The 16,469-nt window shown below is 35.9% G+C and overlaps 1 protein-coding gene across 4 annotated transcripts in view; it reads right to left on the bottom strand.

Annotated features, from left to right (window-relative positions):
* Positions 1-1,237: 1,237 nt before the first annotated feature.
* LGSN (lengsin, lens protein with glutamine synthetase domain) overlaps positions 1,238-16,469 on the bottom strand; it is a 61,297-nt gene continuing 46,065 nt past the window's right edge. For 3 of the 4 annotated variants that reach the window (XM_053973578.1, XM_053973579.1, XM_053973580.1), the window contains 2 exons: positions 9,421-9,599; positions 6,573-7,804 (listed from right to left, as the gene is read on the bottom strand). In XM_053973578.1, coding sequence (XP_053829553.1) covers positions 6,605-7,804; positions 9,421-9,599 — 1,379 coding nt within the window. In that variant the 3' untranslated portion in view covers positions 6,573-6,604. Of the gene's footprint in view, positions 1,481-3,142; positions 3,299-3,442; positions 3,523-6,572; positions 7,805-9,420; positions 9,600-16,469 lie in introns of those variants that run through there. The other variant, XR_008436281.1, reaches the window with a different exon arrangement.

Genomic DNA, 16,469 nt, shown 5'->3' with positions numbered 1-16,469 from the left:
CCTTTTCCACAAAAGTCCTTGTATCACCAACACTACACATCAATTACTCCTGTTTCCAAAAACTCCAAAATTTTTAGCTTATAGAGTGTTTTCACCTAGGTTTGTCTTAGGCCAAGGGCACAAATTTTCAAGCAACAGTTTGTGGCAGGTTGGCTGCAGTCAGCAACTAAGCATCCCCACAGCTGCTCACTCGCACACCCTCCCATCAGGATGGTGGAGAGAAATGGAAGAGCAAACACAAGAACTTGTGAGTAATGACAATTTAACGTGTGAAGGCACAAGGAGAAAAAAACCCCAAGTGACATAAAGACAATCACTCACCACCTCCTACAAACAGATCAGTGTACAGCTAGTCTCCAAGCCACAGCTGCTTTGAAATAACTTCTCCCGGATTTATTGCTTATGCACGTTACATTCTATATTAATGATATCGCCCTTGTCAGTTTGGTTCAGCTGTTGCAGCTCTGTCCCCTCCCAATTTCTTGGCAACCCCAGCCTATTTGCTGGCGATGCAGGATGAGAAACAGAGAAAACCTTGCTGCTGTGTAAACCCTGCTCAGCAGTAGCTAAAACACTGATGTGCTATCAACACTATTTTACTCACAAATCCAAACCACAGCACCTTTGTTGTGGGCTCCTTTGATGGAAATCTACCCCATCCCAACCAGACCCAGTACACTGTTGTACAATATCTAAGAAAGCAGATTTCAGTAACGTTGTCCTCAGCCCTAATTTTGAGAATTAAACAACACATTATAGAAAATAATGTCATTGTTTTCTGCCCTGTGGCAATTTCTACCTGTTTCAATAAGCAGCCAGAGGTGCATGTGAGCTAAGCTCCCAACTGAGATGTGCCAATAAAGTGCCTAAAATTGTCTGGGGTTAGTTTGAGCCCAATAGCTTTGAATTCAATTTAGTATTCTACAGAAAGTCCATATGGACTGTGTATGGAAGAGGCACAAAACAGTGTCAGTATTAGCTGCAATTCTGTAAATGGTGACAGCAAAACAAGAAACCCAAAATGAAACAACAAAAAGAGCAAAAAACCAATGACATAACATTACCAGGATGGAACATCATAGTCAGTGTGAGATGGTAGAAGGCACTATTTGTGGATGTTGTTATGATGAGAGCTTAGTGTCAGCAAAGAAATCAAAAAGCACTCTGAAATTACAGATTAAATTGAACAATTGTTATTGTATACCTTCAATAAAAAAAATTGCTCTGTATTTGCAAACTCATCCAAGTGATTTCTCATCTTCAACCAGTCATTCTTCATCCAGGAGACGGTCTTTTTTTCTGAGGTGATGAATTAGAGCTTTCACAAAGCACTCTCATCTGCTCAGTCCTCTTCACATCTTTCTCCTGTTGCTCAAGACTTACACACGTTTAGTGGAGTTGCTTGCAAATAGTTCCTCTCCTCTTTACTTCCTTTACTGCCATACCCTGGGAATGCATTGGTGTGTTTTCCACAGATGGTCTATTCAAATGTGTTAAAACAGCAGAGTTTCAGAGCAGCTAAATTAATGCTCTGCAACAACCTTGCGGGATCAATTTTATTTCGAGCATTTGAAGAATCTTGAACATAATTGTGCTCTTTAGTTAAAAAGAACTAAACACACTAAACCAAAAAATCATGAAGGTGTTATAAATGAAGTGTTGGAGGGAAAGGATTGCTAAGACTTAAATACTGCAACTTTGTGAAGAAATTCAATATTGAAAAATGTCAGTTGTGGTAGCAGACTTGCAGAGCAAAGCCATATAGATACATGTTGTCAGAATCACTGAAAAAATGGCTATCGCACAAGCTGAAAGATATCTAGAATGTGTATCTAAATTTCAATCATTCAGATTCTGGGTAAATTTATGTCTTTGCTCAGAAATAGAAAGGTGATTGGAATAGGTATATCTAGGGTGTATTAATTCACTATGCATTTATGATTTTCTTCCAGCAGATTGGAAAAAATGCCACAACACTATACGTAAAATGTCCCTATAAGCAAGCAGACCTCTCAAAGTATTTAAGTAAGATGGAAACGTGAAATAAATTCCACTAATGGCCTATATTAAATTACAGAAGTGGAATACTGCCATTAAATGATTTGTACTTTTGTTGCAATGTTATTAAAAATGATACACCTAAAGATAGCATACACACATGAATATAGATACAAGCCTTTTACTAGACTAAGATTTAAATGCTGTTATCAAGAATGAAAACAGTATTTTGGATGTATGGTCCTTTACTGAAAAGGCCATGCAAATACAACAGCTTAGCTAAACCAATGAAAAAGATATGCATTAGCTTTTAGCTGCCACACTGTCTTTTAAAAAAATATTTTAAGTATATATATAAAACACATGAGTGTATTTTAATGAGTGTTTTTCAGCACGGTGTGACAGCTTAAGATCCCAGAGGAACACTGCACAGTGCACTGCTGCCCTCTGGCTGGAGCCTGAAAGAATAAAATTTGAATATTCACTTAGGTACATGACATCATCACCTTGACATGCTGGAGACACGTTAGCTAACAAATTCAATTCTTTTTTCATATCTCATGAAACCTGAAGCCTGGTAAGAAGTGTGGCATTTCCAAATTGAAAATAAGCTACTGTATGAAGGGGTGTGTAGCTTTTGTATTATTTTTCGGATCGTACATCACAAAAGAGATCAAGTCATGATGTGTACCAGGGATATGAGGTACCTTCATTTCTCATTGCATACATTCAGGATAAAATTTACCTGAGCAATGATATTATGCTGTTTCACTACATTTTCACTGTGTCCCCAGTGTTTATTGTAAGTCTAACTGTAGCTGTACACCAGTTTTTCTGACTGCTTTGCTACTCTGTATCTTCTGGTATGCTTTCTTCTGCATAGACTCATCATGGATAGATTTCTCCCATTAAAAATAATGTGAAAAAATTAATGATAAAAAATAAAAATATTATTTAAAATATTATTAACATATATCATTATTTAAAATAAGGATTAAAAATAATTCTTTATCTCCTAAAATAGATAGTCTAGTGGTCTGTTCAATGATCACACAGCAACATGGGACTCAGCAAACAATGAAAATGAGCCATCCTCTTATACCTGCAAACATTATGAAGGTGCCATACATCAGGGTATACTAACCTTAGTGAGTCATAAATTACACTGTGGGGTCCCTTATCCAAACACTGCCACTTTCAATGGACATCTACCTGGTTCCAGTTTCATTCTCTTTAATGCTCTGACGTATTCCAGATAGTCTAATCTAAATCTCCCTTGATGAAAATCCCTATGTTTTAACTGCAACAGATAGGAAGAAAAGATAACATTCTCCTTTTAGTTACATCTTCTACATGCCTGAAAACCATTAGTAAAACCTACACTCTGTCTCCAGTTTCTGAGCTACACACAACAATTCAGTTATTCCTAGTAAATAGGTCCTACCTAGATGTGTTCACTTTGGTCCCTGGATTTTCTTCAATAAATCTGCATGTGTTTGAAGTTTGTCACCTTATTATCAAATCCTGAGAAGAATTTAATTGAGCAAAATGATCAGGTTTTTGTTCTTGCAAGCTATACCTCTGTTAATGTTTCCTGATCTGCCTCTTCTATGCAATTGTTGAGCTGGTGAAATGAGCAGAACCCAGACTCCTCTCTGAACAAGCACAAACTGAGGTTCTTCACATCCTTGTCTCAGTGTAGTATCCTGAATTTACTCTTATTCAAGTACATGTTTCTTCCTGGAGGCCCCACCCTGGAAGTGCTCAAGTCCAGGTTGAGTGGGGCGCTAAGAAAACCTGTTCTAGTGGAAAGTGTCCCTGTCCACAGCAAGGGGTTTGGAACTAGATGACTATTAAAATCCATTTTAACTCAAACCATTCTACAGTTCTATGATTTTATGACCTTGGAAAATCATCAAGAGCATATAAAAAATTACAGATGCCTTTTTTTTATTTTATTTTATAAGCCTGCACATATTTATATTATCTAACAATGCTTTAGACATTTACCTCAGACCTGTAGAAAAGTGAAGAAGATTTTCAGGCAACACTTCAAGATGAAATGTTAATGATATAACAGTTAATTAATTTCAGCTGAGCAGAATGAAGTAATTATCTTTTTCTTGTTGTCTTTCTAAGGAATATGCATGAAAACTTAGTTGGGGATACATGCAAATTTCAAATTCATAACTGCTTATGTTGAAATAAATATTTTTATGCTTTCCCTCAGAGTTGGAGCTACTTTATTTTTATTTTATAGAATATATTTAGAAAAAGGTGTTGAACAATATTGACCAAAATTTGAGATCCACTAGCTTCAGGCTCCATCTGTGAACTTTCTAGTTTAAAAAAAAAAAAAAAACATTCATTTGCCAGAAACATGAAATGTTTCCATTTAATCATATAGTCAATGTATGAGTCATTGAGGACTACTTAGAAAATACCTGTAGGTTTATTTTACTGGTTTACCTTATCTCGTTATAACTGCTTATAACTTGTAGAACACAAGTTCTAGGCACCTGAGGTTTTTTGGTTTATAAATAATGGCTTTCTGTCAATCTAGTCAGGTAGTTGGTCACACACAGCAACAGGTTTGGTTATGATGGTATTTTGTCAATGTTGTGATAAGAAAATATATGGATAATATATGTACTATATATAATTAACTTCATGTTCATTAAATTCAGTTATAGAAGTCCATTATATATATATTTTTAAGTGAATGTAGATGATGGCAGATAATTATAAATCCAAGACAAATGAAAAAACGTCTTGTAAACCCACACCAACAAATAGATATTAACCTGTGTGATTGCTAGGACTAAATATTAAGTATGGTAAGTAAGCTCTCTAACAAGGGAATAATTTTTATATGTGTCTTTTGCCAAGAGCTTGTGAAAATGGTAAGTAACCAGAAAGAGAAGAGAGAAGACAGATTTCCTGAGCTCCTGAAGAAGAGCTTGGGCAGCAAAAGAGAAGATTTTTTTCAGAATGGGAAGTTCTGCTTAAATGCAAGGCTATGTAAATATATGCCCAATGCAAATTAGCCTCTAGCAAAGAAAAATAGTCCCCTATATGCCCGAAAATTGGGCATTCAAATATGCATCATGAGAGTAAGAGAGAGAATCAAATCCACCCACCAATCACAGATTGAGACAGGGGAATTCATCATGTTTCTTTAGATTATTTATTTCTTCTTGCTACCTGAGTATAAAATGAGTTCTTTGGAATCACACAAAAAGCTTTAGCATACCAGGTGCTACATTTCAAGTACAATACTTTGTAGGGGAAGAATGGAAGATCCATCAGTAGGCAAGTAGCACATTCCTGTTCACACCCTCCTAATCCTGCAAGTTGACAGAGGCATTGATTGAATCTTGTTTTTACTCCACTAATGACCAAACTTTCATTCACAAATTCCTACACATAGATCAAACTATTGTGACAAGATAAAGAACACCAGAAATCATTGTTAATGCAGAAGTGGTGTAAGAAACAAACGTTATCTTTAATAATAAAGGATGATAGCAGCAACAAGACAAAGAGCAAATCTAAACCCCACCTTCTGCTATTCCTAAAAATTATTTTTCTTTACACCAGCTGCCATTTTTAATTTTAATATTGGGTCTTTTGTCCTTCTATTTTAACCATGAATTTTCAGTCTCTGAATTTGCATCTTAACTCTTTCTTCCTGGTTTCAGCTTACGCTTTCTGCTCCTCTCCTCAGTCATTTTCTGCACACTTGATAAAATCAAGTTTCCCAATAAAGTACAATTTAAGCTCTAAATTCTCTGTGTTTTTTACCTTTTTTTTTCTTCATTTGCCATTTAAATCTGAATTAACCCATTAACTATCAAAACAGATATAAAACCAGCTAATTTTTTATTGCACAATGGCCTGACACTGCTGTTTTTCTGTGAATTATTACCTCTTCAAGTCACCATTTGATTTCTTTTAGTATCTTTATTAACTATAATTCTAGAAAACTCCATTCAGCAGCAGAATTCATGATGTATAGATTATTATATAATCCATTCTGTCTTTTTTATTTATGCCCATTAAGATTCCTGCCTCTCAGGTTCTACAGCCTCAGTTTTTTGCCCCTCCCTCTACAGAGTTTATTGTTCTAGCTTATGTTTTAAATCAAAGTCATATTCTTTTGCTTTAGCAACCCATCAGTTACTGAATAGGCTGGAACAAATCCCATAACCATGCTGAACACAAAATTCCCTGCCTTCCCTAGTTCTAAACCCCACCCCTCATCACTGTCCCCATCACTCATTTTCCTGCATGTTATACAGTCCTGTTACAGTTGTGCAGTTGCTCTTCTCCATTTTACCTTCTCTTTTCTTCTTTTCACCAGCAGGCCTGCCCAGAAAAACTCCACCTCTTTTTTAAGTGCTTGTTAATGTTATTTCATTAATATATCAGCTTTGTGCTGCCCTGAATATATATGGACAATTAAGTGTAATTACTATGTATTATACAAAGGAGGGGGGAAAATCCCAAAGCATTAAAACATTTTCAAATATATTCAAAACTAATTTCAAGAATCTGAGCCATTCACTATGCATTTACACAGCATCACTACAGAAGAGTGCTCCTTCTAAATAAAATATCCCAGGCATTTATTCCTTTCACTATCCAGTTCTTCGGTTTCTAACTCATAATGTTTCATGGCAACAAAGTATCGGATAAAAGTTTCGCCTAATGCTTCCTTAATGCACGAATCCTTCTCAAGTGCAACCAGAGCATCTTCTAGTTTCAGCGGGATAGACGAATGCTTCAGATCACCAGTGTGATTTTCCTCTTCAAGCATATCATCATACCTGAGTCCTCTCTTTACTCCATCTAGACCTGCAGCAATAGTAGCAGCAAGGACCAGGTATGGGTTTGCTGCAGCAGAACTTAATTTATTCTCTATGTAAGTGCCTTTTCCACCGTGACATTTGACATTGAAGGCACAGCTGTTGTCATTATATGCCCATTTTGCATTTACAGTCTCTTTTGATTCTTTACTGTATTTGGAATAAGACTTGCGGCAGCTGGTGGTAGGAGCCATCAAGCAGCTGATAGCTGCCGTGTGTGCCAAGAGACCTGACAACCAGTTTTTTCCAAGCTCTGAGAGCTCCTCAACCCCATAACCGGCAGAAAACAAATTCTTCTGGCCATTCAGATCCCAGAGGCTGTGTGATAGAGCTCCTGAATTGTAGAATCCTGATTCTGAGAAAAAGCTAGCCACGTAGTTATACTTCTTAGCCACCTCTTTAAGGCCTGTTCTAAATGTGAAGGCACTGTCAGCTGCATCTAGGCCAAACGCTGGATGAAAAGTGATCTCCATTTGCCCAGGCCCACTGGAAGAAGAAAAGCTTTCAATGTTGGCACCAGCATAATACATTCCTTCAATGAGCTCCTGAATGAAAGTCTGGTCATGGTTATTTAGTATCGTGGCTGCAGGAAAGGATATTGTCTTTGAATTTACAACCTCAGTAATGCCATAAATACAAAATTCATAAGTGAATGCAGAGTGCAAAGAAAAGCCATTGTCCTGAAGCTGGCTCAGCTGTTTCTTGGCAATGTGCCTTGGGGAGGTCATTAGTGGGGTGCCCAGCACGGTGAAGGAATCACATATCACTCTTGCAGTCTGCTCAGTCCAGGGTAGTATTCGAAACGTTGATAAATCAGGGTTCAGAATTATGTCACAATTGAAATTGGTTGCATTTATGTAATCTAATTCATTATCTTTAGGATTCAGCGTCAGTTCAAGGTAACTTCTGGGCATGGCAATACCATGAATTGCTTTCTCCTAAACACAGAGCAGAATGACATATTACAAAACCAGAAAATAGTTCAATGGTATTTTTATGTGTATAATGATGCAAAATTCAGATTCTCAGGTAGAGCAATGGTATTTTTGTAAAAGAACACTAAAATTCAGTGATCACTTATGTGAAAGGTAAGAGCAAGTTGCTGTGTCTTTATAAAGCAGACCAACTTTCTGCAAGATTGGTATGAAAACTGTGACATCAATGATGATTTTTAAAATTTCCATAAAGGACAAAAACTTGTTTAACACTTTTCTTGCATGGTGTTTATATAATTATGGGTATCACCAGTTAGGTGTACACTTTGCAAGTCAGACATTTATCTATAGTTAGTCTATTTGCTAAATATCATACCCTCTGGCCATTTTTTTATGTAGACCCAAGTGACCATACAAGACTCATATCAATTCAATTCAGGCTGTAACTTCTCTTTAAATAATGTTTTTCAGATGCAACTTTAAAAAGAAAAATCTCACTTTCTAGACTTAAAAAGTTTGGGTGCAAAATGCAGGGAACAACTTACAGGTGAGAAAAACTCATAATTGTACTTTCTTCTCCATTTGAACAGAAATTTTCAACTGATGAAAATGAAATGCAGGTAAGACCCCAAGGAAGGATCATCTACCTTCCATCAAGCATTTTTACAACTTCCCTTACGATCAAACATTTTTCTGATGAAAGCTGCAATTAGGCCAAGTTCTATCAAGTGAAATTTGGCTCATATTTACATCTTACCTTTATTTTTCCAAGGGAAAAAAATTGCCATTTGTGTGAGCAGAGGAGACAGAACAAATCCAGAAAGGGGCAAGCTCAGAGCTGAAAATAGCCGGTTTTGCATTTGCAGATGGAAACTGCATATGGTGGCTTCTCTTAATATGAATGAATGAATGAATGAATGAATGAATGAATGAATGAATGAAATCTGTCTTCTTTTAAGCAGGTGGCAGTCAACAGTATCAGTGTGTGACACCCATAACCAAAACTGAACACTCTGGTGAACCCTGCTCCACGATGTCTAAGCTGTCCATTTGGCACTGAAAAAGGTGTCAGGGTGGCTACCCCATAGTAGTACCTCTCCCTCCTTGAACACTGCTACCTAATTTGTCCTGCTCTCTAATTAGATTTTTATTTCCTGAACCATTACTATGGCAAATATTGCTGTTAAATCATTGTGCAACTCAGTGATATTTTCCTATCTTTTTGATAATTATGACATTTCTCATAACCAAAATGATTTTATTTTCATTTTATTTCTTTCAGTGTTTACTCCTTTCTTTTTTGCAATTTAGAGATGTTCAGCAAACTAAAATTTTTATAATGTGTTGAATTGTAAAAGATATTTCTGAGGGAAAAGATTATTAGAACTTCAAAGAACTGAAATTATTAGCCTTATCTAGTTAGATTACTATTTGAAGGAAAAGAGGAATAAATGATTGCAGTGATGAAAGAAGTCTAGATCCTTTGGGAACATGAGCAAGGGGAGGGAACAGATAATTTGTTCTAAGTTGGAGTTGCTGCTTGCTGTATGAAAAAAATATTATTTAAGGATAAGGGCATGAAAACACATAAAAGTAAAACTAGAAACCAAAAAACTTACTTGAAAAAATCGAGATGGAACATTCTTTGATCTTGACACACCATGGAGGTCTATTGATTCAAATCTGACAAACTGCACGCTGTCCCTGGCCATCTGCTGCTTAATAAATTCAATATGAGAGAACAGGTAAAGGAGAGTTGGGTTTCCAAGGCCGTTTACATCAGGGTCTCTGTTGAATGCTAGAAGTGAAGAGGAGTGTTCATGTCAAACAAAATAATGAATGCTGGAATAAGTCTCTCCTAAATAGTGATATAGTAGGAAATTGCAGCATGGGTTATAAAAACAGAAATGACAAAAAGGTATGGATCATGAAAGAGTTTTGCAAATAAACTCACGTATTTTTCCCAGACATCCTGCATAAAATTCCTTATTTTTTGGAACGGTCCGTAATTTAAACTCTTTTTCAAGTTAAGAAGAGAAAACATGGCAAAACCAGGAATTTATGAGGTTTGTTGAGGGCTTTTAGGAGCAGAAGCAGTAACTGGATACCTATTTCCCATTGAAGACTGACAGAATACAGGTGCTGTTTCTTCAATGAATTTGTAAAGTGTGTTTACACAGAAACATAATAAAAAAGGCACTTGTCTTCTACTAAACCTTTCTTGATGCCTCTTGAGGAGAATTGCTGTCTTCTCCAGCACAGGCAGTGACTTTTAAGGGAAGTTTATCTATTTATACCTTTGCTGTTATGGAGCAATCTTATCAACTGTATTGCAGAAGCTGTAGGGCTCTATAAACTTCTTGACATAAAGGCAATAACACCTGAGTGTAACTTCTATAATGGAGCAGAGAGATGGGCACAGTGACTTCCTTTCACCAACCTCAATCTCTCAGCCTGCTTTTCTTTGGAGTATGCATTGTTTTTATTCAAGTTAAACTACATACATAAGGCATTAACTTCCACTTGGTACAATAAACTAAAACAACCAAGAGTAAAATTTTATATTAACAGGCAAAAAAATGGGAAAATATACATTTCTTTTCACATTTCTGGGAGAAATGTCCTTCGTTCTTCCTGAGGATGTGCACAGATGAATTTTTGCAGACGTTTCAAATCCATACTGGAGGATCACCAAAAGCAACCATTCACCACCAGCCTTCAAGTGGAAGTTTAAAGCTTCATGCTGAGGCACTCTGAAGGTTGGTGGGAGCAATCCTAATCTCTCCAGTAGCAAAGTACCCAAACTAGAGCGGATCTCCTCTAGCAGTAGCCAGCAGGCACAAACACAGCTTTTTGATCTCTTCTTTGGGGCAGGTAGGACTGCCAGTAGCAAGGCTGTAAGAAAGCTCACCAGCTGGCCGAGCACAAGGCTGTCAGATTATTCCCTGAGAATGTCACAATTTCATTTGTAGTCATAGACTTCTCAGAATCTCTGAGTATTACTGGAGCATCCTCCAGCTTAGATGGCATGGAGGATACTTTAGGTCAGTGAAGTAAGAAAAAGTTAAGTAATAACAGTGCTTTGTGAGGAATGGCAGCTAAAAACACAGAACAAAATTTAAGTAAATAGAAGAACAGAGTAAAAATTGAATAGAATGAAAATAATTTTGTCACATTCACTTCTCCTCATGACATCTTTCTCTTTGGTCTGTTTCAGCTCTAAAGTCCTTATGGAAATAGCTTTTTTCCCCCCAATATCTTCTATAAACACTGGGGCAATATGCCCTTTAAAAGATGAGTATTAAATAAGGAAGTCCTCTTTAAATGTTTTGTGTAACACTCACTTTGTTGCAGGTGCTGCCAAAACACAAGCACAAACAGGTAGGATTGGCCTTGCCTTGCCTACACCACCAAGTTATTTGAATAACACTTCAGTCATCCTGTCACGTTGTTTTACAACATATGGGTTTACTGGCATTTACCAGATTTGACTTTTTTTCTGAACATGACCAATATTTAGAAGTTTATTAAGACATATAAAGTGTAGCTGTTTAATAGTTTAACAGTACTTTAAAATATTCTGAAAATCTTCCTAAAGTTTATATCAAGAGAAGTTTTTTTTAAGTCCAGGGATGGAAAATTGAGGCTTTTACCTTTAAAGCAGTGCTCAATGCCTTATTTTCTACATGTTTAATTCCTTGGCAAAGATGGTAAACATTTCCTGTCAACCACCTGTCACACTGAGATTTTTATGTCTTTGCATTGTTCAAAGTAAGGATTGGCTGACAATCCTTGACATGAGTCAACTTTTAATGTAAATTTTGCAAGTATTTCTTAAAATGTCCTGAAATAATGTCTGTTAAATTTTCATCTACTAACCAAATATTTTTCAGGTAAAAATATAGAAATCATGAAAAAACCCAATTTTGATTCTGATCCAATTCATTCTTTAAAACAGTATTCCTGAGATATATAGATTATATAAATAAGTATCTAAGAAAACCACAAGTGTTATGTCATATTATTGAGGAATAAAATTCATTTTAAAAGTACAGCTACAAATATACTTAATTTAAACATCTGCCAATGGCAGATGATTTTCCAAATTTTATATATGTGTGTTGTCTTCGAGCTAAAGTTATTTGAATAAATACATAATTCCATATATGAACAAACATTTACAGAAAATTCATAAACATAGAATTTTTCTAAAGAACACTAAGAAAGAAAAAAATTAATAACTAAAGGAAAAAGAATGTCTTCTCCGGTTAGACTTTTACAATCAAATATATATTTTTTTAAATTATGAGAATAAATTGTATATATTGGTCTAGCATTAGTCTATAATTAATCTATATACCCATGTAGACACCCTGCTAGCCAAAAGACACTTATTCGTCTACAAGAGCCTTTTTCCAAAATCTTTTAGAATCAACAGAAGCAATCATGCAGCCTTCACACACTTTTTAGAGTTCACCTTTTATATAATTTTCAGATTAGCTTTCTTATTGAAATAATGTTTCTGTAAATTGTAAGATAGATAAAAATGTCACCTCTGATTGATTTTGGAAATATGTGAGGGGATTTGTTTCTTAAGTAATAATTAATGAATAACTATGAGCTGCTCATTTTTCTACTGCATGGAACCCAAAATATATTATCTTGGTAGCTATTGTAAAATGTAGGCGAACCCAGTAGGAAGAAATGATGATGTTCAACACCAGTTCAGAAGGCTGAATTATTTCTTTATTATAACTATGTTATAATTTATTAATATACTATATAAAGGAAGATACTAAAACTACATACCTACTTTTCTAACTACCATATCTAACTCACTCACAACTTGTGACCTTCTTGCGAGAGTCCAGACACAGGTGGATCTGATTGGCCATCAGGCTCAAACAATCCTCACCAGAATCTAATTAAGCAAATACTCTAGGTAAATAATTCTCTAAACAGATTCCACATAGGAAAAACAAGGAGCAGAAATAGAAATTGTTTTTCTTTCTCTCTGCGCACCTTTATGAAAAATCCTGAGAAAGAAAGAAAGAAATGTGCTTGCCACAGGTAGCCACTAAATAAATCACTGTCAAACTACATCCATGATGCCAACAATTATTAAAGTTTTGAAAGGTATAGTAGGAAAACGAGTACTCTGTCTTTACTCAGTTCATATAATCATTACCCAGAGCATTAGTTACTAGAGGTAAAGTTTCTTTGACAGGCCTAGCTGATTTAGGATAACAGTCTAAAAGTTTTACATTCTTCTAAGGGAGGATTATGTTCACAAGTATAACTTCTTCTCTAGGTTTCTGAGTGTCTAGAAATAAGGGCATCTTCCTTTTTGTTTCAGAAAATCTCCTTAAAGAAACATGTAAGTTCAATGAGATGCTCAGATTTTTGTTCACATTTTCATTTTAAAAATCAAATTAAAAAATCCAGACTGGCCATCTTTCTTTAAGCAAATCATTAAATATCTACATCACCTTGGCAGGACACAGAAAAGAACCTAATATTTGTTAGTCTATGGTACTGTCTGCATTTCCCATTGAAGTTACCACTGAGAAACAATTGGTAATATTCCTGTTTCTACTGTAATTAGTACAAAATATCTACAAATGTGAACTATCTTAATATATTTAAAACATATTAATTGCACAACATTTTTAAAATTTAATAATAATAATAATAATAATAATAATAATAATAATAATAATAGCAGAAGAGTGATGCCATTCTTAGATTATTAATAATGAAATCATCCAGATTGCTAAGAGCAGCTAGGGCAAATAGTTGACATCAGCTTTCCCTTCTCAGCAACAGAAAAGTGCCAAAACAGAAGGAAGTGCATGTCACAAATCAATCTCTCATTTTCAACTTGTTCAAGGGCACCCTTTCCCATGGTCCCTTATTAAACCACACCACAACTCAAGTAAACAGCTTCTCAGTTCTAGAAGAGGCTACTATGTTTGAAGTCTAACACAGAGTGCTCTGGAGATCTATATTTGACCCCCTTTACAAAAACAGATACCTTGTGTTGATGGTACTCACTAGAAATGAGTCCCACAGGGTAATCACACAACTACACTCTTCTAAATTCTATGGAAATTACTGTCAGAACCAGTTTAAACATGTCTGTTCTTCCTTACAATACTCTGGTTCGTCGAGTTAAGAACAGCCAGTTGTTTTTCACAGCATGTTATTTACTGTTCTCACTTTTGCCGTCAAACATTATTGGCCTTTAGCTTTCTTTAAAAAGCCAAGTTAACAAAGGAACTTAATGTTTGGGGTCAGCATCTGATTCTTGAAGCATTCAGACTTTCTTGTGCACTTGAAATTTCAACAATCTCTAGGTAGCCACTGGTGCTTGCAGCCATAACTGAAACATATTTTCTTTCTTCAGAGCTTCCTCTCAAGCAGTTCTTGGTCTCACGTTGGTCATATTTACATGGCCATATACTTGATATATACTCAAGAATGAGTCCTGTTGAGAGGACCTGCTTCGGGAGCTGTCCTGGATGCCCAGCTGTGCAGTCTGCACTGAACAGATTTTAAAACATTTTTTATCCTGGCTACCGACCAAGACACACAAAGCAAATTTGACGCCTCAGGTGAGAGACTTATTGCAATGCTTTGCTCACCTACAGCTACCTGGGGGTGATGTAGTTTCCTAAGGTCCAGAAAAGCAATTTCTCCTCAGCCTGTGTGATGTCACCAGGTTCAGCTGGTCCTTCTGCCCACACACAGTGCGTGTGGCTGCTGAGGCCACCTGCAGTCCCTGGCTCTGGGACCCCATATCCCCCTGTGTCAGAGGGGATGATACACCAAGGGTCTGGGGTATCATGATCCTTGGGTGCTTCATATTGCTTGAATAAAGTTATTTTCTCTGGTCTCCTCTCTGGCCACTATAGTATTAATATTCTAATTTAGTAGCATACAGAGCAGCACGTGGTAAGATTTCAGTTCAGAGAGGTCAATACACACCTGTCTTATGTGCTATACACACTATACATATAACACGTGCAGGAATTCATCCTGTGTGCATGTGCATACTATGAATGGCTATTTAATACTACATACATCTTTTACTGTTATTCTTATTCTTCACTGTTTGGAATCATCCCTCTTTGTCTCCCAAGAATACAGGCACTGAACAGACTAAGAAGCACCTGGTAATTGATGACTACGTACCAACTTGCAGAAATTCACATTATCAGATATCACACTTCAGCAAATAAAATTCCTGAATTCAGGTTAGTGCTGACAGTATTTTCACCTAATTAGCTGCATGTATTAGTTTCTATCTTTCCATGGAAAAGCACTTTAGATTGAGTTTTAGCTTTATCTTCAGCTCCAGTTTCTCTGACATGGTTCAAGTAACATTTTTCTTACTAACCCAAATATCTGACGTCTGCTTCTTTCCTATTATTTTTTCCTGTGCTCAAGTACTTCTTTTACAAAAGACCTGACAAGAAATGGACAAAATGCACATGCAGTAATATTTCCACATTGTCCAATAAAAAATTTGGAAAAAATATATGAATTTATAATTTTAGAGAGAAGTTAGCCATGTAACTAACATGACTGTATATAAATCCTCTGATGTATTCTGAATCACTGATGCTCAGCTACATGTTTTAACCTTTCTACTGCTGATCTCTAGAGATTGTCCCTTAAATCTGTACTTTTATAACAACAAAGTATATTCTTGTTTTGACCATATCTCAATACTAAGTGGATCTGAAATATAACCTCTTGGAATTTTTCAAAACATTTGAGATTAAGTTATCTGATTTGAGCAACTTCAAATATTTGAAAACTTGCAAATGATTGGAGATTGTATCTCAGATCTACTATGTGTCAAGATATCTTTAGATCCTAAACTTCAGGCACTTTCGTAACTGAAATACTCAACCTAATGTTTTAGTCCAAAAAATGAAAACATTTGGGACTTGATCTTATCAATCAATAAATTGCCAGAGGCAGCAATGAAATACTGTTTATGAAAAACAGTGCAGAAATGTATCTAAAACTTTATTTTCTTAAGTTATTGAATGTATTAAATTAAAATTAAGTTTTGAACACATACAGTTCTTATTAAGTAGAAACTATTTCTGTGCATTCCATTTACTTGTTGAAATGCACAGTGAGGCCTACAACTTGTTTGGTCAAAGCCAAATGGAATCCAAACCTCATGAGATTCCAAAATGTTTGATATTGAATACTTTTCTGATGAGACAAAACAGTTTTTTCCCAGCTCCCCTCATAGTTAGTTCTCACCTGTAGGTCTCTTGCAGCCATCACTACCACCAGTCATACAGGGCAGGATTAATCCTGGGTAGCTTTAGGCATCTCAGAGTTAGACAAATGACCTAAACTAATCATCATGGGGCTTCCTCCCCACTGAGTGGAAATATACACCCACTTCAGAGATCAGTTTTTCATCTGCCTTTAATACCTCTCTGAAGACAAAAGGCCTCTCTTTATTGACCAGGTAATAAGCTTGGATTAGCTACTTCATGTTGAGTGGTTACAACTGGGTTGAAATCTCCCTGTGGAATCTACAATTAATCTCATAAGTTCCCTCTACCTTGTAAGTGGTGACAAAGAATAATTAGTCCTATGTTTTAAAACATACTTATTGGTTTTGCAGACAATGAGAGCA

Source organism: Vidua macroura, chromosome 3, assembly GCF_024509145.1.
Source record: "Vidua macroura isolate BioBank_ID:100142 chromosome 3, ASM2450914v1, whole genome shotgun sequence".
NCBI lineage: Eukaryota > Metazoa > Chordata > Aves > Passeriformes > Viduidae > Vidua > Vidua macroura.
Note: the sequence above shows the minus strand (reverse complement) of the source record. Positions and strands in the feature narration are given on the sequence as shown.